General features: G+C 34.0%; 1 protein-coding gene across 1 annotated transcript in view; it reads right to left on the reverse strand.

The window, feature by feature from the left end:
* LOC134848892 (low-density lipoprotein receptor-related protein 2-like) overlaps window positions 1–19,576 on the reverse strand; it is a 154,528-nt gene that overhangs the window by 52,413 nt on the left and 82,539 nt on the right. The window contains exons 24-25 of the mRNA XM_063866430.1: window positions 14,263–14,632; window positions 4,587–4,709 (exon numbers count right to left, since the gene is read on the reverse strand). Coding sequence (XP_063722500.1) covers window positions 4,587–4,709; window positions 14,263–14,632 — 493 coding nt within the window. The remainder of the gene's footprint in view (window positions 1–4,586; window positions 4,710–14,262; window positions 14,633–19,576) is intronic.

A 19,576-nucleotide genomic window follows, 5' to 3' on the forward strand; every position in this document is an offset into this window, starting at 1 on the left:
GGGGCACTGGAATAGAACCGACAAACGTAATTACAAAAGCGCTGTCATACTTTGATGCTCAAAGTTAAACGCGCTTTATTTACGCGTGGCAAATTATCCCACACTACAAATTTGTTTCAAGTCCCATTAAGGCAGGTTAATTGGTCTTATTGTTCCGACTTTTGTTTTTGCAAGGAAAATAACGGAAAAAATGCGATTTTTTGGACAAAACTTTAAACTAGAAATGTGCATTTTTTCAATCGCTGTCGAAATTTAATTAATCTTAAACAAAAAAAAAATCAGAAAATATTGAAAAAAAACCATCGGACCAATTAATTTTAAGAAGCTGCGGTAATATTGGTGCTAGGTATTTTAGCGGACCGGTTTTTTAGCAGACAGGTTTTTTAGCAAACAGGTTTTTTAGCAGACACAGAACATTTATAAAATGTGATAGCTAACTTTAAACGCGGCATTGGCAATTAGCAACCGCTTGTTCCGCTGCGCTTCAATTAAACACGAGTGTAATTGTGCGCGTAAACTTTTGCTTTGCCGCTAATTTAGACAGTTGTGTTTTTGAAGTTGATAGTTTTATTGACAAATCGCGAGATAATTGTCTTAATTGGGAAAGCTTAGCCCCAGACTGAGCGCGTCTTTTTGAGTCTGTCTGCAATTAAACACGAGTGTTATTGTGCGCCTAAGATTTTGCTTTGCCGCTAATTTAGACTGTTGTGTTTTTGAAGTTGATAGTTTAGTTGACAAATTGCGAGATAATTAACTTTATTGGGAAAGCATGGCCCCAGACTGAGCGCGTCTTTTTAAGTCTGACAATCAATCATCCATCACTTTATTACGTTTGTCTGCTAAAAGACTCATTTTTCACTTTTTATACTAAAAGATTTGTCTGCTAAACGATCGGTCCCCGGTAATATCTAATAATAAAATTTTGGTGCACTGAATAAGGTGAATATTTGGCGCTATCATTACGTAGCCAGCAGAAATCTGTTCACACTTACATTTTCAGTGTTTTGGTAATATCTAACCTCTTATTGTTTAGTCACTTGGCTGTATAGCTACTAAGTTCAGTGGTATACAAACCAGCCGATTTCTAAACGACCCGACGTATCAACCAGCCGAAAGTACATAGGTGCTATAAAAGTTATGCAACAATTATGTAACAGTTACAAAAGTTTTGAAAATTTTGTTCAGATGATGTAACTTTTCGGCTTTTTTATATACTCTGTGCACTTTCGGTTGGTTTATACTTCGGCTGGTTTATGTACTACTCTCATAAATTCAGTCACAGTACAGGCTGTATTAGTGCTATTGCCGCTCAACGAATTAAAGACACATGCTAGCGTGGAGACGACGGTAAAGGGCTACAACTATTCAAAAAGGGCTATAAAGAAACAGACCTAAGTTTTCAAACAAAAAAACCCTATCCAACAGCCAATTCAAATGTTTTCGATGAAGTGTTTTTGGTAAAATAAATTGATAAACTTTCCGAAAATTTTTTTTTCTCCGCAAATAATTTTAATTGTGATTTATCTGTGCTTAATCGACCAGATTATTTCGGCGCGTCAGCATTATTCATTGGTGACTTATGATATCCAGTATATGTGCAAGGAAACAAAAACGCGCCGTCAATAGTAATAATTTCAGCCAAGGTTTTTAAAAAACATAAAAAACGGTACTAATATGATAGAGTTGTCCCTTAAAAAGCAGATATTATATACAAGTCCCGCATGCATTTTTTTGTGTAATAGTTTTGAAAATTGTTGTTCCGTGCTGATTTAAATTACCCCGACAAATTGGACAATACTTGAAACTTCAAACGCGTTATGTTGAGTTTCTTTAAAAATTCGGAGCTAAAAAGGTATCCCAAAAAATTGATCATTTTTGGCTTCTTTTAGTCAATCTAAAATAACGCTAAATCTAATGAGTCAATTGATGAGCAAGTTATATCAAAGTGAGCCTAATACAAAGCCCAACAAAAGTTTAGGAGTGTATGTTTTTATTTGATATCCAAAAAAATGTCATGTTTACTAGTCAAAACTCCAAATAGTTGGAAGTTATACCCTTCAAAAAATTTGTTGGGCTAAATATGAGGCTAACTGTGATATAAACTGCTCATTAGATATAGAGTAATTTTTGATTGACTAAAGGATGCCAAAGATGACCCATTTTTTAGCATAAAAAAATTCCCAAAACTCGCATAAAAATTGCACCATAATACTTTTGGTAATTTAAACAACTTTGGTGCAGTTCATTTTTTGTATAATCTCAACCCAATTTGAGAAAAACGCGTTTAAAAATTCATATTTTGTACGTTTTGTCCGGATAATTTAAATCAGCACTGTATATCTATAAAATATTCATTTCAAAAATCTCGCGCTAGAACAAAATTGGGACATACTTACTAGGAAATGCCATGTAATGCAATGTCTTTTTTATGGGAGAAGTAAAACCGGAGCACTTTTACCTTATTTACGTCAAATTGACTTTTTTCTCATTTTACACAGTTTTCTGCTCATAAATTTCAAAAAAAGATGCCAAATGCGCTTTTAAATGTCGTTTGATTCGCACATTTTGCCTTGTTTAAGCTTGATTTACCGTTCAGGAAATAAGCCCTGCTTTTATAAGTAAAACCTGTCTAATTTTGTGGTTCAATTTTTCTTTTCCTTTTCCACCATATAGTGGAATATAACAAAAAAACGGTAATTACTCTATGTTTTACATCAAGAAGTAAGCCCGCTTCAACTTATTTAACGATTGCACAACCACAATTGGGTTAAATTATTTGTCATCAAACTTTAAGTATCCTTTTCTCAAGAGACCTGGTTATTTTCAAGGTGCCACTCTATTATAGTAGTACCAAAAATATCACCTGCTGTTTTAATATAATTAACGTCTTTTTTCTTTGATGGTGATTGGGTATTAAATTGAAACTTCGTGCAATACCCAAAAACAATTATAAAAACAATAGAAAAGAACTGTAAAATCATTTGGTAGTACATCACCTCTTCCCTTATTTAAGCCGTAAGTTGGTAAAAGGACTGAATATCGCTTTTTTTGTACTGATTTCCTTCAACTATGACAGAAATTTTGAGTTACCTTATTTGGCATCAGAATCAAGACTGAAGATAGCCTCAATAGGTTATCAAACATTGAACTAAATCTATTGTATTTGAGGCACCCAATATCGCTACAAAAACTCTCTCCCAGCAATTTTTTTCTACAAATGTTTTAAAGAAATATAGTGCAGCAAATAAGTTATATTTAATTAGAAATTAGGCAATTTTAACCCTTAACTTATCGAAGGCAGGAAAAATTATCGAAGGCAGGTAAGTTATATTCAAAATTAAACTATAGCAATTGGGTTTTTTACAGGTTTAAAAATTTATCAAATGATTTGCCATTCGATCCGAATGCATTGCAATTTTTTTCGGAAAAAAAAGAATGCAACATACACCAAAAATATCAAAAAAGAGCTTTATCTGCAAGGAGAACCAAAAACTGAAGGGTAAAAAAGTTCTGAATTTATTTTAACATTTCGAATTGACGAGCATGATACATAACGATCAGAGTTTTCGTGACAACTGAAAAGCCGCGAAAATCATGACACTTTTTCGGTGTCAGAATACAGACTATAGATTGAACTAAGGAGACAAATTCACAATTTGCGATGGATTGATGATCGCGGAAGAGAAAGAAGCCTTCCAACCGATTGCAAAAATCACGATTTGCAATCGATTGATGATCGCGGAAGAGAAAAATGCCTTCAAATCGGGAAGGTTTGGAACAACCATAGTAACCCTTCCTGGTGGCGAAGAAGACGCTTCATTAACGAAGACTAAGATATCGGAAGGGTCTGTCATTGGACTGCAGAACTGTTTTATAACAATATCTTTTAGCTCTCTGGACATTTCCAGAAATTAATTTAAATAACAACTAATTTCTTTTTCAGGATTTGAGGGGCTCTAGGAGTGGGGAAAGGATCGATCTACCTCCGATGGATGGGGTGATTTTCTCTAACTGATCAAAAACAATAGTCACTCAAGAATAATCATGAAGTAGCCCTGTTTTTATGAGTGACCTCGTGCTCTGTGGATGCTGCGACCCAGCCATGAGCTCACTGATTTTGCATGTAACTAGTTAATTTGCATAGTTCTGCCGATAGCCTGTAAACGGTAACAAGTTCGTTCACCCGATTCTACGAAAGACCACTTTGAACTGGCTCTGGTGGAAACGGTTAAAAGAACGTGAGGCTTTATCTTGACGCTAGCCAATCGTTATAGGATTTAACCTTACTTTCAATCGTTATGTACTTTCCGGATGAATGTTGGTACATGCGAGGGAAGACTCATATTCATTCACTCGTGTAATTTTTAGTCTAAAAACAGACTCGAAATCAAACCAGTTGTTCTCGACATTGAGAAAATTTCCCATAAAAAACGATTGTCGTCTTAGCAGCTGTCGCCAGGTTAGCCGGAAACCACTCAACCGATTACTTATAGAAAAACCCTCTCAAGCTCTCAATCCATTTAAAAACGCTCGAGGCATCTAACTATTTTCATGACGCTCTTTTTAAATGACATTCCATAACTGACCTTCAAGTGTGACGTATGCATCTGCTGATACCGGCGAAAACCCGTCTGTGGATGTCCACGTGTAGAGATTTGAATGGCTGTCACTGCGACCAGTCATAAAGTAGAACACATCACTCCCCGTCTCTGCAACAGCAGTTCCAATTCCAAGAAAAAAAATTATTGTAAGAATTTGGGGGAGTTGTTTGTAAATTGGGAACAAAGGGGACAAAAAGGCCAAAGGATTCATTGAAAAATGTCCAGCCATGATTTCCGAAGAAACACACTTTAGGCTGATGAGCTGGATAAGTTAGCAGATTTTAGGTAATATTCTTCGTTCAGATGTTCAGACTCTCGACAGAATTAAAAGAGCACAGTACACTTTAATTTTTGGACCAGATAGATAGTCTTGAGAATAAATTATTGATATTTTTCATTCACTTGTTCACTTTTTTGGCTTTTTGCATTATGAAAATTTTAGCAGTCAGTGCTTAAGAGCTAGAAATTCCAAAACAAAAAATATTGACGTAACAGTAAAAATTAAAAAAAAGATTTTTGGCGATAAAGTTAAAGTAATGCACTGCGAATCAAGTTGTAAAGCCTCGTCAATAACATGTGATCTTTGAAAATTGTCAAAAACTTATATTGCTTTTGGTATTTTTAAAATCCAAACTAAGTAAAACGTCAAGTTAGAATGGCTTGAATAATTCGCGAGATCTAACGTAAAAGTTTTATTAATAGAATAAAAACACGAAACCATTGAAACTCAAATAAGTTACAACATGACTCTGATACGTTTGAACAGAAAAGGGTAAGCATTTTGTACCATTTCTAAAGATAGTTGTACCATTTTTTATCTAAGACAATAATAGCTGAGTTGGAAACAAGAATTTTCACGAAATAAAACAGCACCAAAATGGATCAACGCAAAAATTAGTAGCAAAATACCACGTTAAAGGTATGTATCCAAGTAAAAGCAATTATTTTTTTTTCTAAGTTCATAAAAACACCAAATTGCCTGATACTTTTTTCAAAAAAAGCATAGGAAGATACCTGTTGTTTAGCTTATTGAATACTGCTCAAGGAAACAGTTTTCATTTTGCACAAACACAGGAAAAGAATACTAAACCATATTATGCAGTGTACGTGTAAAAAAGCTGAAAAATAGTAACGCAAAAACAAATGAGGAAAAACCACATAAAATTTTAGCTTGAAATTAAGGATAGACCAAACGTGCTTAGAAAAAGCAATGAAAAAACTGCACTATTATACCAAATAGAATGGAAATGAATCTGAAGCTAAAATAATTTGGCTAAACAGTATGTTTGAATAATGAAATAAACACAAATTCAAGGAAACTAAGCTGCTCGCGACTGACTATCTTATATTTGGATTTCAACCTTAATTACACTTTTATAAAAATAAAACAACCATAAGAATTTTGAGATCTACCTATAGATCTTCACCCTTTCTTGAAAATTTTGTCGACCTTTTTTTTAGGTCGACCGAATCGAATTTTCGAGTTCTCCCTAAGCACGGTTTAGTCGCTGTTTTGGGCAAATTGTCTGTGCCGCAGGCAAAATTTTTAAAAAATAGTCCAAAAAAGGCGTTTTTAGGCACTTTTTGGAAAATGTTGACCAAAAATTTGCGTTTTTTCGGCAAGCGCTCCCCCCTCAAAATTAGTATATATTGGCGCCCGAGGCGCCTTCAGAAAAATTTTAGAGTCGGTCGGCCAAAAATGGATTTCTTGAAAGGTACCAAAGGGTGACCCTTTAGGTCGGCAGGAGGTCGAATCCGTGAGGGAGGGGGAAGCAAACGCCCCCCCTAAATCCGCCCCTGGTTAGAGGTACGCATTCACTAAATTGTTTCTGCACAGAATCGAAATCAAAAATAGCAGAAAATAAGTTTTAGCAGTACAGTCAAGCTTCGCTGAACAATTCGTGCACACATCAAATAAACTTTTTATTTTGTTTTTCAATTGATAAAAATCGATATACTGTAAGTACTGAGGTTTTTTCCAATACGTCTTAGATCTGCTATGTTCCTTTTCAATTTCACCGACATGGATTTATTTGCGATTTCTTCGAAACTTTTGAATACTCAATTCTGATAGGCTGAACAAGTTTTCTATGATTTGGTCTCTGTAGCATGAAAGACGCCACCACTAGAAAGCTCTATATTGCCCTCGTTAATTGTCCCAAGATGGCAAAATTAGCAATATTTAAACCCCCATAACTTTACGAAAAAAGATCACAGGTGAATTTTTTTTCAAATTTAAGCTCAGTACAACAATACCCTTTTGAATGATATAAAATATTCAGTCAAAAATGGCTAGTTCAAACCAAAGCCGAAGTGTATCCGAAAAAAAACCGCCCCGATCACAACTATTCTGTTACGAAATTTGGAACAAAAATACTTGGCGACGTCTAATTACGCTGGAATCATTTTATTCATTTCGTTCATGCTTGTCAACTTTTAATCAGTCAATTTTCCGCGATGAAAATAACAATTTTTGACAAACATTTTTTATACCCAATTGAAGATATTGACTTCTTGTAATCAAAAAATAAACAAAATTTAACCTCCAATCACTTTCTGCGAAGTTGTGAGAGTTTGAAAATTGCCCATTTGGCCAAGCTCTGGAATAAATTATGCGCGTTTTGAAGATTTTTTTAAAATAATGCTGAAAACGTAATGCGAATTATTTATGCGTGGTTAATTATACCGCACAACCAAAGCGATTCAAACAGAATTGAGGCTAGCTAATTTTTCGTATTAATTTCATACGATTCACATTTTTTTACTTGGTCTTTGATTTTGTCCCAATTTCATAATTTTGTGAAGATTTTCTTTTTATAAACACTTTTTGATAAAGACTAAGGCACAGTCGAAACCTTCAGAGCTTCAACCCTGATATACTACCTGCTATTATTTATCTGCCGTTTTATACAGCTTCACGCGGGGTGGCGAATTTGCAGTATTTGCTACACGCTAGAAAAACTGGAATTAATCCGAATTGGTGGAACTGTCATTTATTTAAAAAACAAGTAGAAGTAGTAGTGATAGTATAGGACTTCAACTATTCATATGAGAGTTTCAATTTCATAAACAAGAAAAAAAGGGAACAAAAAGAAATAAAGATAGCTCCTAGATAATTATTGAACACGTCAAATACTTTGGGCGTCGACACTTCAAGTATCAGATAGAAGTTCTGTGCAGGTTGTTTATGATTCCGGAGTGCTCCCGTTGAGAGATTCGTAATAAACGCTAGAAGTTTGATGACATATATACTATGTTGATAATAAATAGTTGCAAAAAATCATTGACACAAATCAAAAACACTGAAGAAAAAAAAACGACTTTGTCGATAGCTAGTGCCCAAACCGACGCTTTTGTCGAAGAATCTGGGTGCTCCGCTGTTTTAAGGCAAAATCAATCATCAAAGAGAATTCAATTGAGGCGGCCTAATACTATGGTGGTAAAAAGACGGATATCTTTCTTGATGGGCTGTTCAGAATGTGGCAAAGAAATCGAATATTTTAAGAGAGTACAAAAAGTTAACCGTCCAAATGCCACCTAAGCACATGGTAACTAAGCTATTCTATCTTTTGAAGCGAGCAGAGATGGGGAAACCAAGCTGGATGCTTATATAAAATTATAGAAAGAGCAGAAGGTTTGACGGAGTTTCAAGTTCGTGTTCACTTCGAGCCCAAGATCAACAGCAGTCCTTTCAACTCTATTTCACTGCTTCCGACAAACAACTTCAGGTCTTTACAAGCGTTCAAATTTTTGAAGAATTCCAACTCAGTTGATTATCAGACGCCCATAGCTTTAATGCATTTAAATCGTCTCGCAAGTTTCGATTTAAATCAGATACTGTTGCTAGTAAATTCGTATCATCGGCATAACAAACGCAGGTAGAAGAAAGCATGTCGTCAATAAAAATGAAGAATATAGGCGGTCTAGAGGAACTCCAACAGTAACAGAAAAAACATGGGACAGTGGTCCATCTACTTTCTTCCTCTGAGAACGATTCTTAAGATTAAAAAGACAGTAGTGATCAATAAAACCCCGTCTTTTCAACAAAAGTAATCACAACTAATGAAACTTTTTGATTCGCGACATCAATGATTTTAACTTCTATCAAAAACAATTAAGGTAAATCGAAAAAGTTGCTTAAAACCACTTCAAGCTTAAAAGCTCCATAATTCTGATCAAAAACCCGAATAAAAAGAATAAATAAAAAGAATGATCAAAACATTGTAATTTTTTCAAGGTTTGATTGTAAACATGCCATGAATACTATTGTAGCATGACTGAAAAAACCTACGATGTACAAATTGCGTGAAAATTACAAATAGACAAAACCTGAAATAAAATGTCAGCGTGGAAGTCAAAAGATAAAGTAAATAGTTTCTCAATCATTATTGGGCTAGAAAATTTAAACAAAAAAGCTGAAAAAAATTTTCTTTTTCCTAATTTTAAAATCAAATCGAAAAATTTAATGAGAACAAGCGTAATTTATAAGCAAAGCAAATCCATCATGGTACGGAAAACATTCGATTGATTTTATTGACCTGACACGATTAATCGTGTACTATCAAACATACACTGTGTTTACTTTGTCTATGCAGTCGATGCTAGTCAAAACTCAGTTTTTTTCAATTAATATGTGTTCACGCAAACAGATGTGAAAAATTACATATTTTTCCCTCCTTTTTTGCCTTGAAAAATGTTGCAGTCTGTATAAAACATTTGGTCGCTGTGATGTGTTTATTTTGTTTATGCTGTTTTCCTACTTGTCCTTATTACTCGTGCCTAAATTGTTCGATTCCCTTGAAACGCTGTACACCGGGAAAGAATGCGGATTTGGACAACGTGGAGAGATCCAAGATTGTTTCCTTGTTATCAGAAGGGCTAAACACGTTCGAGATTGCAAAGCGCTTACAATGAGACCAACGGAAAGCGTTTATTCAAGACAGCGAAAAAAAATTGGGAGTAACTTACTTAACTGAGAACACCTTTTCTGTATTTACGCGTTGTATCAGTTTGAAGCGTTTTTTCGATACGTCGACAAAAAATATTACGGGTTTTTCTGCAATTTGCTTAAGCAAATTAAACAGTTAGTTATAATCAGGCTTGAATAAACTGCTGAGTTGTTAATATATTTGTTTCTCTTTCTCTGGGTGATAACTTTATTCAAAATGTGTTCTGAATACAATGTTTGGGAAACTTGATGTTTGTTTTGTTTTGAGAATTGGTTAAAAAACATGGTTGCATAAACAAAGTAAACGCAGCGTAAGAAGGTAGAACAGAATACTCCTATATATTTCATTCAAAAAAAGTTCCAATTTCTTGGGATTTCACTTTTCCCACAGGCTCGGAACCGAAAATAATCGGACTCATAACAGATTGCCTCAATCATTTATCAGTCAGTCTGACTATGGGGAGAAATTAGGCTGCGACGAATTAGTATTGGAAAAGTTGACACATCTGAAGCTATAAAAACCTTATTCAGAGGTAATTATTGGAAAAAACTAAGCACTGGATTTAAACGCACAAGTACGTGAATTCGGTTTGAAAGAGTTTTTTTTATATATAAAACAAGCCAACTCCGATTCACTTGAGCAATTAACGCCAATTCAGTCATATCACAGATTCAAAAAATCTTCATTGGTCTTATTTAAAAATTATTCTTCCGACTTTCGTAACGAAAGTAACGGAATACTTGCGCTCGTGGTGGTTTTCTTGAGACAAATTTCGACTTTCAAAAAGTTTTGTTGTCCTGAGCTTTAATTCGAAGAGTGTTATCATCTGTGATCATTTCTGGCGAAGTTAGGGGGCTTTAAAGATTGTAGTTTTGACCAATAGGTGTACGCAAAACATCGCACTTTAATGATATCCAATTGGGCCAAAGTAGCAATTTTCAAACGACCGTAAATTTGAGGCACAGGCTAAATATATTTTTGAATTTGAGCTTAAGATAACAATATCACTCCGACGAGTAACAAAATCCGTTAAAAACGCTAAGTTATACAGGTCGATAAATGACTGAATAAAAAACCACACGAAGCATACTTATTCTGCACTTCTTCAAAAATCTATCACTTTGTGCTTAATATGCCACAAAAAGATCTCAAACTTAGAAAAAAAATCATTTTTATTATTTAATTTTTTCATGTTATTACTGCTCCATAGACCTTGAGAGGCAGCCAAAACATTCAGGGCTTTGCCCTGATACGAGGAGTTTTGTATCAATTCATTATGGCCTGAAAAATGACAAAAAACATTAAAAAAAAGAAAACGGGTAAAAGAATGGAAAACGTTTTTGTACGGACATGATTTGACAAAGAGCTGCATTTGGTAAATCAAAAAATACGGCGAAAAAAGCTCACAAAACTCCTTGAATAAAAAACTGAAAACAAAGTGCCTAAAACACCTTTTCTAGCCTTTTTGAAAAAATTGCCTGCAGCGCAGAGAATTCGGTCAAATTAGGGTCTTTATAGTGGTTTCTAAAAAGTCAGAAAATCAGTTTGGTCGAACTAAAAAAAAGTTTGTTTTTTGAAAATTCACCCCAGAGTGTTCGCCTCCTCGAAGAATTCCTAGATCCGCGCGTATTCATGCTAATTATCGAAATTGCCTAAAATAATTTCAGTATACACGGAAACTGAGCACAGAAAAATAAACACAAATTTCGAATAATAGAATCTTCCTTTTATAACCCAGTCTCCGTTTGACTGTGTATTTAGCGCCACTCCCATTCGTTAAAAAAGTTTTTATCTTGCTCTCAATAAAACAGATTCCAAAACTTTGTGTTTTAATTAGGAGAGGATTGAAACACTCATAACATTGAAAACTTGAACAGTTTGTTGTGAACACCTAAATTTGTGAACACCTAATTGAGTTTGAAGATAGTGCAATTGGTACTGATGAAAAAACTGAGTTCCTGCAGCAGCAAGTTCACAATACTCTGGATGCAATGTTGCTGCTGTCAAAAAGAAAGACAAAATAAAAAAAATCAGGATAACGAACAATATCAAAATTGCGAGTGTAAAAAACATAAATTACAAAAGCGTATCAAAATCAGTGTACTTTAGAGGCAGTGCAAAAACGAGACAGAAAACTGTTAAAGTCAAAAATTGCTAGCATATAACAAAAAAGATTTTTACAATGGCCTTATTTTTGAAAACACTGGACAACACAATAACAATTTTTTGATTCTGAGAAAGAAGTTAGGGCGATAACAAGAAAAAAAAGTTCGACTACCGAAGAAAATCCGATAGCTGCACAAGAAGTGAACGACGATTTCGTCACAATCGGTCCACAGTTGTCATCTGGATTTAAAACGGTAATTTTTCCAAATTTATTGCAAGTACAAACTTTTTCCTCCTGTGACAAATTGATGAACAGGAAGTTAATGACACAATAAAGCAATTGCCCAACAAAAAGTCCGAAGTTGACATGAGTCTGTCAATTTACCTAATCAAAAAAATTAACCCTATTATAACAGCTTATTTGACCATTGTTTTAAACCAGATAATAAGCGAAGCAGTTTATCCCAGTTGTATTAAAACAGCAAAAGTGGTTACTATTTTCAAAGAAAGAGACAACTCATTTCCATTATAGACCTATTTCTTTAGTTCCTGTTATGAGAAAAGTTTTCAAAAAACTATTATCGAAACGAATCATTCTTTTTTCCAATAAGTTTGACGTGTTAAATAATAAAAAGTTTGGATTCTGCAACAAACGCTCTACAATTGATGCTACTGTGCAAACTCTAGAGGTTCTTATTGAAAGCAAAAAACTGATAAATTGACGCACTGCACACTTTTAGATCTAAATAAAGCCTTCGAATGTTGATCATAACAACCTTATTTATCAGTGTCACTTGAAGGTCTCAGAGGCGTTCCTTTTAATTTACTGAAAACCTACCTCTGCAATAGAAACCAGTACGTCTTTTATTCGAACAATTGTTCAACAACAAGGAAGCTTCATTGCGAGGTACCTTAAGGTTCTGTACTGGGTCCCCTGCTTTTTCTTATTTATGTCAATGATCTTTCCAATATACCACAGCATAGTGAAACTATTCTTCATGCAGATGACGCTAATATTTTTTGAACAGTCAACGAAACTTAAGAACTTAAAACCCACTTGGAATTAATATCTGAATGGATGCAAAATATTAAACCTACAACAATCAAAGGAGAAACACAAATAATGATCAATAAAGGAATTTAAAAAATTGAAAGTTTTACCTGGAGCAAAACAGGATCGAACTAAAAAGTGCAGTTAAAAACCTGGGATTAATTTTGGATCAAAATGTTACCTTCAACCAACATATTGAATCAGTAAGAAAAAATGCAATCGATTCATATTCATTTTTTATCAAACAAGACTGTTTCTCAGCTCATCAGTTCTCATTATAGTTTACAAGAAGTTTATACAACCAACATATCAACATGGTGTATTAGTATACGGAGCTGCCAATAAAACCGCTTCAAAAAACTTGCAAGCACAAATTTTTTTTTTCAAATTCGAATTGCGTTTCGTCTCAAAAAAAAACAAGAAGTAAGGGCTATAAGAAAAACGCATACAATTTGCTCAATCGAGGAATTACACGTATACGAACTGTTGAAATTAGTCTCTTAAGTAAAAAGACGAGAACATGAAAATGACAACGTGAACAATTTCATTTTAAAATAAGAATTAGATAAATCACTCGATACCACTAGAAAAATAAAATCACTAGCCATAAAAAAAAATAACCCGAAATAACAAAAAGTTAATATCTGTGCGAATACGGACAGTATATAATTCTCTAATTAATTAAAGAAAATCATTAAAGAAATTTTAATCGAGCCTAACCAGTCTATAGACAACCTTATGCAGAAAATCAGAGATAACTATTTAATTGATTGCGACTACTTCGACAAATTTTTTTGGTAAAAACGTTTCGAGTAGTTTTTTTTATTAACTCAACTTTAAAGCGAACACCCAAAAAAGCGAACATCCCGCTTATCAAAATAAAGCAAATAATACAAAATATAAATTTCAAGTCTGAAATTTGTCTTTTTTTACTTTTTTTTTGCTGGTAAATTTTACTGTAAAAATATTTCAATTAGATGCAAAATAAAGGAACTGAAAGATTTTGAACTTTATTTTTTTCTTTAAATCTATTATACATTTTTTTCAGTATAAATGTTACTTAGGTTAAGCAATCAGGTCCATATAAGACAGTACTTAAGAGAAAGTTCTATGCGGCGCTTCAACAGATTGGATTAACTTCTGCGCTTGCTCAAGTTGGTGCACTATCAATAATAAGTTCTCTATATTGTTGGACTATTGCACTACTTGAAGCAAGCTGATTATGATTATGATTATTATAATTTGAAACTCAAAAAATTGAAATAAGAGAATTTAATGCAAGTATGATGAAGACAAGATCCACTAGCTTGAGTTATGTGATACGCGCCATTCAGTCTAAACGCGGATTCGAATAGTTTGAAACCCTCTTTAGTCTCGAGAATAACGTCCAAAATTAAAAACGAGAACTAAAAATGGAATTTAGGTTAAAAAAAACAAAAAAAGCACGACACGTTTTTGAGCCAAAATTTAGGCGAATAATTCGAATCAACGTTTTTTGCTCTTAAAATCAAGAATTCCAAAACTTCTTTTTGCGAAGACCAAGGGTGAACTTTACCTATGCATTTTGAGTCAGCGATAGAATGTTCCTCCCTTATAAAGCCCCGAGAGCAAATGCAGACAATTTTACTATCTTCAACATCAACACACATTCCACCAGTTCCACAATCTTTGTTCACGCATGAGGACTCATCGGTCACGTGTTCGGAGGTGTCGATAGAAAGAAGCAACGATTGGTACGAGCGCATGATTGGCATTTTGGAGACTGGAGTATCTTGCGTCATTACATTATTCGTATCTACGTAGAGTAAGTCTCCGGATGAGGGCGCGAAAGCAATTCCAGTCATCTGATTTTGTTCAGACTTAGTGACAAATGGATGTTGTGACATTGAGTTCAGTTGTCGGTCATTGTAGGTCAACTTTGTCACCTAAAGCATCGCAAACACGCAGTTAGAAAGACTTTTTCAGCTCAAAAAAACATTGATTCTGAACTCATTTTTTGAACTCGAAAAATAAGTTTGTGAACGAGGAAAACTAAAACAAATATCTAATTTAGATTTCAAGTTTTCATAGATAGTTTGGTTACACATCATGATATATTACAAATGCGAACAATATGAGCAAATTGAAAATTCATCTGTTTGAACACATCATTGAAGCAATTTTTGCCTGAACCAATAACCTATCTTCACGACTTGAGTCACTGGCGCAATCAGGGGCGGATCTAGGATTTTCAAGAGGGGGAATTTTCAAAATATTTTGAAACATTGTTGATCGGGATAAATCGCCACGCATAAATAATTCGCGTTACGGTTTCAGGATTATGAATTAGTCCAGCGCATGGCCACATTGGCAAATTTTAAACTAACAGAACTATGCAGAAAACGATCGCAGATAAAATATCGTTTTATATTGGATTTCAGGAAATCAATATCTTCAATGCGGTATAAAATTTTTTCGTCAAAAACAATTCGATTGCCGAATAAGTGACTGATTACAAAAATTCACCCCAAGCATAAAAATTCCGTTATCTTTGAAAGTCGGAACAAAAAAAACATATCGAATAATGTGAGGGTGTATGAAAGAAAGGCTAGTAGATAAAATGGCATAAACTCGAGCTAGCACTCAAAGACAGTTACATTTAACTACCTTTAACTTTCCTCTGTTAAAGAATGGAACAAGACTGCTCGTATATCAGGACGAAGCCCTGATTGGTCCGCCTGCACTTTAAGACCAACTAAAAAACACTTTGATTACAAACTGACAAATAATGAAACAAGACAGCTAGCATATCAGGGCAAAACCCTGAATGTTCCGACTGCACTCAAGACCAACTGAAAAGTTTTTTTGGTTGTATAATTGATAAAATCATTGAGAAAAAAAATTTATTTTTCATTTTTTTTCCATTTTATCCCCCCACACGCTTTGTAAGTTGCTTTTAGCGTCCTGTATTGTGACAAAATTAAACTGTTGGCCTCAATTCAATTTAGAACGCAACAAGACTGCTCGTATCAGGGCGAAGCCTTGAATGTTCCGACTGCCTTTTAAGTTCTATGGAGCAGTAATAACGTGAAAAAATTAAATGAAAAAAAAATAAAATGATTTTTTTTTCACAAAATTGGATTTTTTTAAATGAAAACCATCCCCCACACGCCATATAAAGTACAAAAGAAAAAATTTCGCTCCTTGTAACAATCTAATTATGGCAAATAGGGTTCTTTCAACCAAATTGGAACGATTTCTAAGACGGAGTAAATCTCCGCTTTTGCGTTAATAGCGCGAAGAATATCGCGCGTTAATTGTCCCACTCTGGCCAAAATGGCAATCTTTAAACCCCCATAACTTTACAAAAAATGATCACAGGTGAAATATTTGTTTTTCAAATCTAAGCTCAGGACAACAATACCTTTTGAATGATATAAAAATTCCATCAAAAACGGCTAGGTAAAAAGTCAAAATTTGTCTGTAGAAAAAACAAATACCCCGAGCAGAAATATTCCGTTACTTTCGTATCGAAAGTCTGAACATTAAATTATTTTGCGTCTAGTAACGTATTGTAAAGACCAAACCAATCGGTTCGATTCAATTTGTACTGATTTCTCAGCCGGAGTATATTCCCACTTTGAGGTTCAGATAACTCAATACAGCACGTCAACATAAGAAGTTTACCAACTAACATGCCTGATTTTATAGAGCAGTCTATGGAGCAGTAATAACAAGAAAAAATAAAATGAAATGAAAATAAAATGATATTTTTTTTAATATGAGACTTTTTTTGTAAAAATTATCCCCCACACGCCATATTAAGTACAAAATGAAACCTTTCGCTCCTAGTAACAAATCAATTATGGCAAATCAGCTTCTTCTAACCAATTTGGAACGATTTCTAAGACGGAATAAATCTCCGCTCACGCGTTAATAGCGTGAAATTTATCGCGCGTTAATTGTCCCAAATTGGCCTAAAAGACAATATTTAAGTCCCCATAATTTAACAAAAAATGATCACAGGAGAAAAATTTGTTTTTCAAATTTAAGCTCAGGACAACAATACCTTTTAAATGATATAAAAATTCCGTCAAAAACGGCTAAGTACAAAGTCGAAAACTGTCTGTAGAAAAAACAAATACCACGAGCACAAATATTCCGTTACTTTCGTATCAAAAGTCGGAACAATAAATTATTTTTCGTCTAGTAACGTATTGTTAAGACCAAACCAATCGCTTTGATTCAATTTTTACTGATTTCTCAGCCGGAGTTTATTCCCATTTTGAGGTTCAGAAAACTCAATACAGCACGTCAATTATATCAAATTATCAGAATTCATAATTTTTGAAGCCCCAATATATTTTTTAAACGAACGCAGGTGACACTTTTTTTAATACATAGCTTAAACTAAATTAGAACATTAGACAAAACTGCTTGTTTTAAAAAGTCAAAACTTGTCTAAAGAAAACAGTCTTCCACATACAGTCTTCCAGTTTTTTCAACAAAAGGAAGAACACTACTGCTTAGCAGAATAAAGCGTGTTTGATGTTGTTATTTTCGCACAGAAAAATGAAATTACCAAAAAATTAAAAATATCTTTTTTTTTTGTGGAAACCTGACTGATTTCTGAGCCTGATTATTTCACCGCCATGTTTTTGCGTTGATAGAAAATCGTAAATTCAGCAACCCATAATTATTCTGAATTGGCAATTTTCGAGCCTTTTTATTTTTATGAAATCATAAGGTGCGACACATATTTTAAAATAACTATCTTTAAATAGCTCGACCCCAATTTTTATTAGTCTCGAGCTCTGGCAGCATACTTACTATCACTTTTGATGGAACTAGCAGGAAGCTTCCGTCCTTCATTTGAAAATTAGTGCAGCGCAGTGAGGTTGGGCCAATTAGCATTCAACTGGCTCAACATAATTTCTTTTCATTTTTCGAAACCATATTATTCAGCGGCATTATGTCAACGAAGTGAGAAAAAAAACTGAAAATTTTTAATTCAACTTCACTGCTTTTCGAATACAGTATCATTTATTTTTGTCAATACCTCAATTTTTTTCGAATTGAACGAATACAAAAAAAACCCAATATTTCTTTAAAAAATGATCAAAGGTGACATTTAGATTATTATATAGCTCAAAGAGTACATGTGTACGCAAAAGATTGCACTTTAATTATATCAAATTGGGCCAAATTAGCAATTTTCAAACGCCCGTAAATTTACGAAAAATGAGCACAGGTGAAATATATTTTTGAATTTGAGCTTAAGATATCAATATCTCTCCGACGGTTGAAAAAACCCGTCAAAAACGCTTAGTTATCAGTTCGATAATTGACTGAATAAAAAACCACACGAAGCATATTTTTTCCGCACTTCTTCAAAAGTCATAACAAAAAAAATAACTTTTTTGTTTCAACTGTCGTAACGAAAGTAACGGAATAATGTTGTCGAGGTAGTTTCTTTACTTCAGATACAATTAAACTTTTTAAAAGGCCGTTTTTGACTTTTTTGTGTCATTCAAAAGGTAATGTTGTCCTGAGCTGAAAATGGAAAAGTTATTTCACCTTTGATCAGTTTTCGTAAAAATATGGGGGTTGAAAGATAGCCATTTTGGCCAATTTGGGACAATTAACGCGCGATATATTGTTTTTACTCGAATTTGTTACTCGAATTTTTTCATGTTATTATTGCCCCATAGATCTTAAAGGCAGTCGGAACATTCAGAGCTCCAACCTGATACAAGCAGTCGTCTTTCAATTATTTTTCAAATTATCATTCACACGTTAATGCAAACTACAAAAGGATGCATTTAGCGCCTCGCATCCTTGTGGCAAAACCAAATGACTTGCCTCAATTCAATGACTTACGAGTAACATAAGAACGCAATTATATCCCGTTAATTGTCCCAAATTAGCAGTTTTCAAACGACTATAGTTTTCATCACAGGTAAAACAAACTTTGTCTGAAGGTAATTTAAAAAATCCGCCAAGATCTTTAAGTTAAAAACTTGAAAAATGACTGAATAAAAAACCACCCAAGCATAAATATTCTGCTTTTTTCTAATTAACCGGAACAAAAAATCCCGAATAGCAAGAAGTTTGCGGAGAATTGTAATGACCTTGAACAACCTCAGCAAAACATCAACAAGTTCACGCTGTATAGATAAGTGGTGATAGTTTGGTTTTGGCTGAGTAATTTGGGCTGATCTTATACCCATTATAGCCATCCAGTATATTATAGCCCCCTTAAATGAACAAGATAAAACAAATCAATCAGCACAAGGAAATTACTTGAGCATGTTTGCTTACCTGAAAATAAGTTAACAAACAAAAAAATGCAATTTTGTACGAATGCTTTCTATAAATCAGAACAACAACCTTATTTCAAGTGAAAGTTTTTAATAGGAAAAAGACCCCATAGTGAAAGTGGATCGGGGTTGCCGCAATTTACTTTTTAGGCTATTGAGACAGCTGTGTTTTGGTCAATTGCATAATTAAGTGTTTTGCTTTTTGTTCCGACGAAAGTAACGAAAGTAACGGAAAATTTGTGCTCGGGGTGGGTTTTTTTCTTCAGACAAATTTCGATTTTTTACCTAGCCGTTCTTGACGGAATTTTTATGCATCATTCAAAAGTTATTATTGTCCTGAGCTTAAATTTGAACAGATATTTTACCTGTGATCATTTTTTTTGTAAAGTTATGGGGGTTTAAGGTTTGCCATTTTGGCCAATTTGGGACAATTAACGAGCAATATACTTCGCACTATTAACGCATCAACCCTTCTTAGAAATCGTGCCAAATTGGTTGAAGGAAGCTTATTTGCCTTAATTGATTTGTTAACAGGAGCAAAATTTATCACTTTGTATTTTAAATGGCGTG

Source organism: Symsagittifera roscoffensis, chromosome 1 (genome assembly GCF_963678635.1).
Source record: "Symsagittifera roscoffensis chromosome 1, txSymRosc1.1, whole genome shotgun sequence".
NCBI lineage: Eukaryota > Metazoa > Xenacoelomorpha > Acoela > Convolutidae > Symsagittifera > Symsagittifera roscoffensis.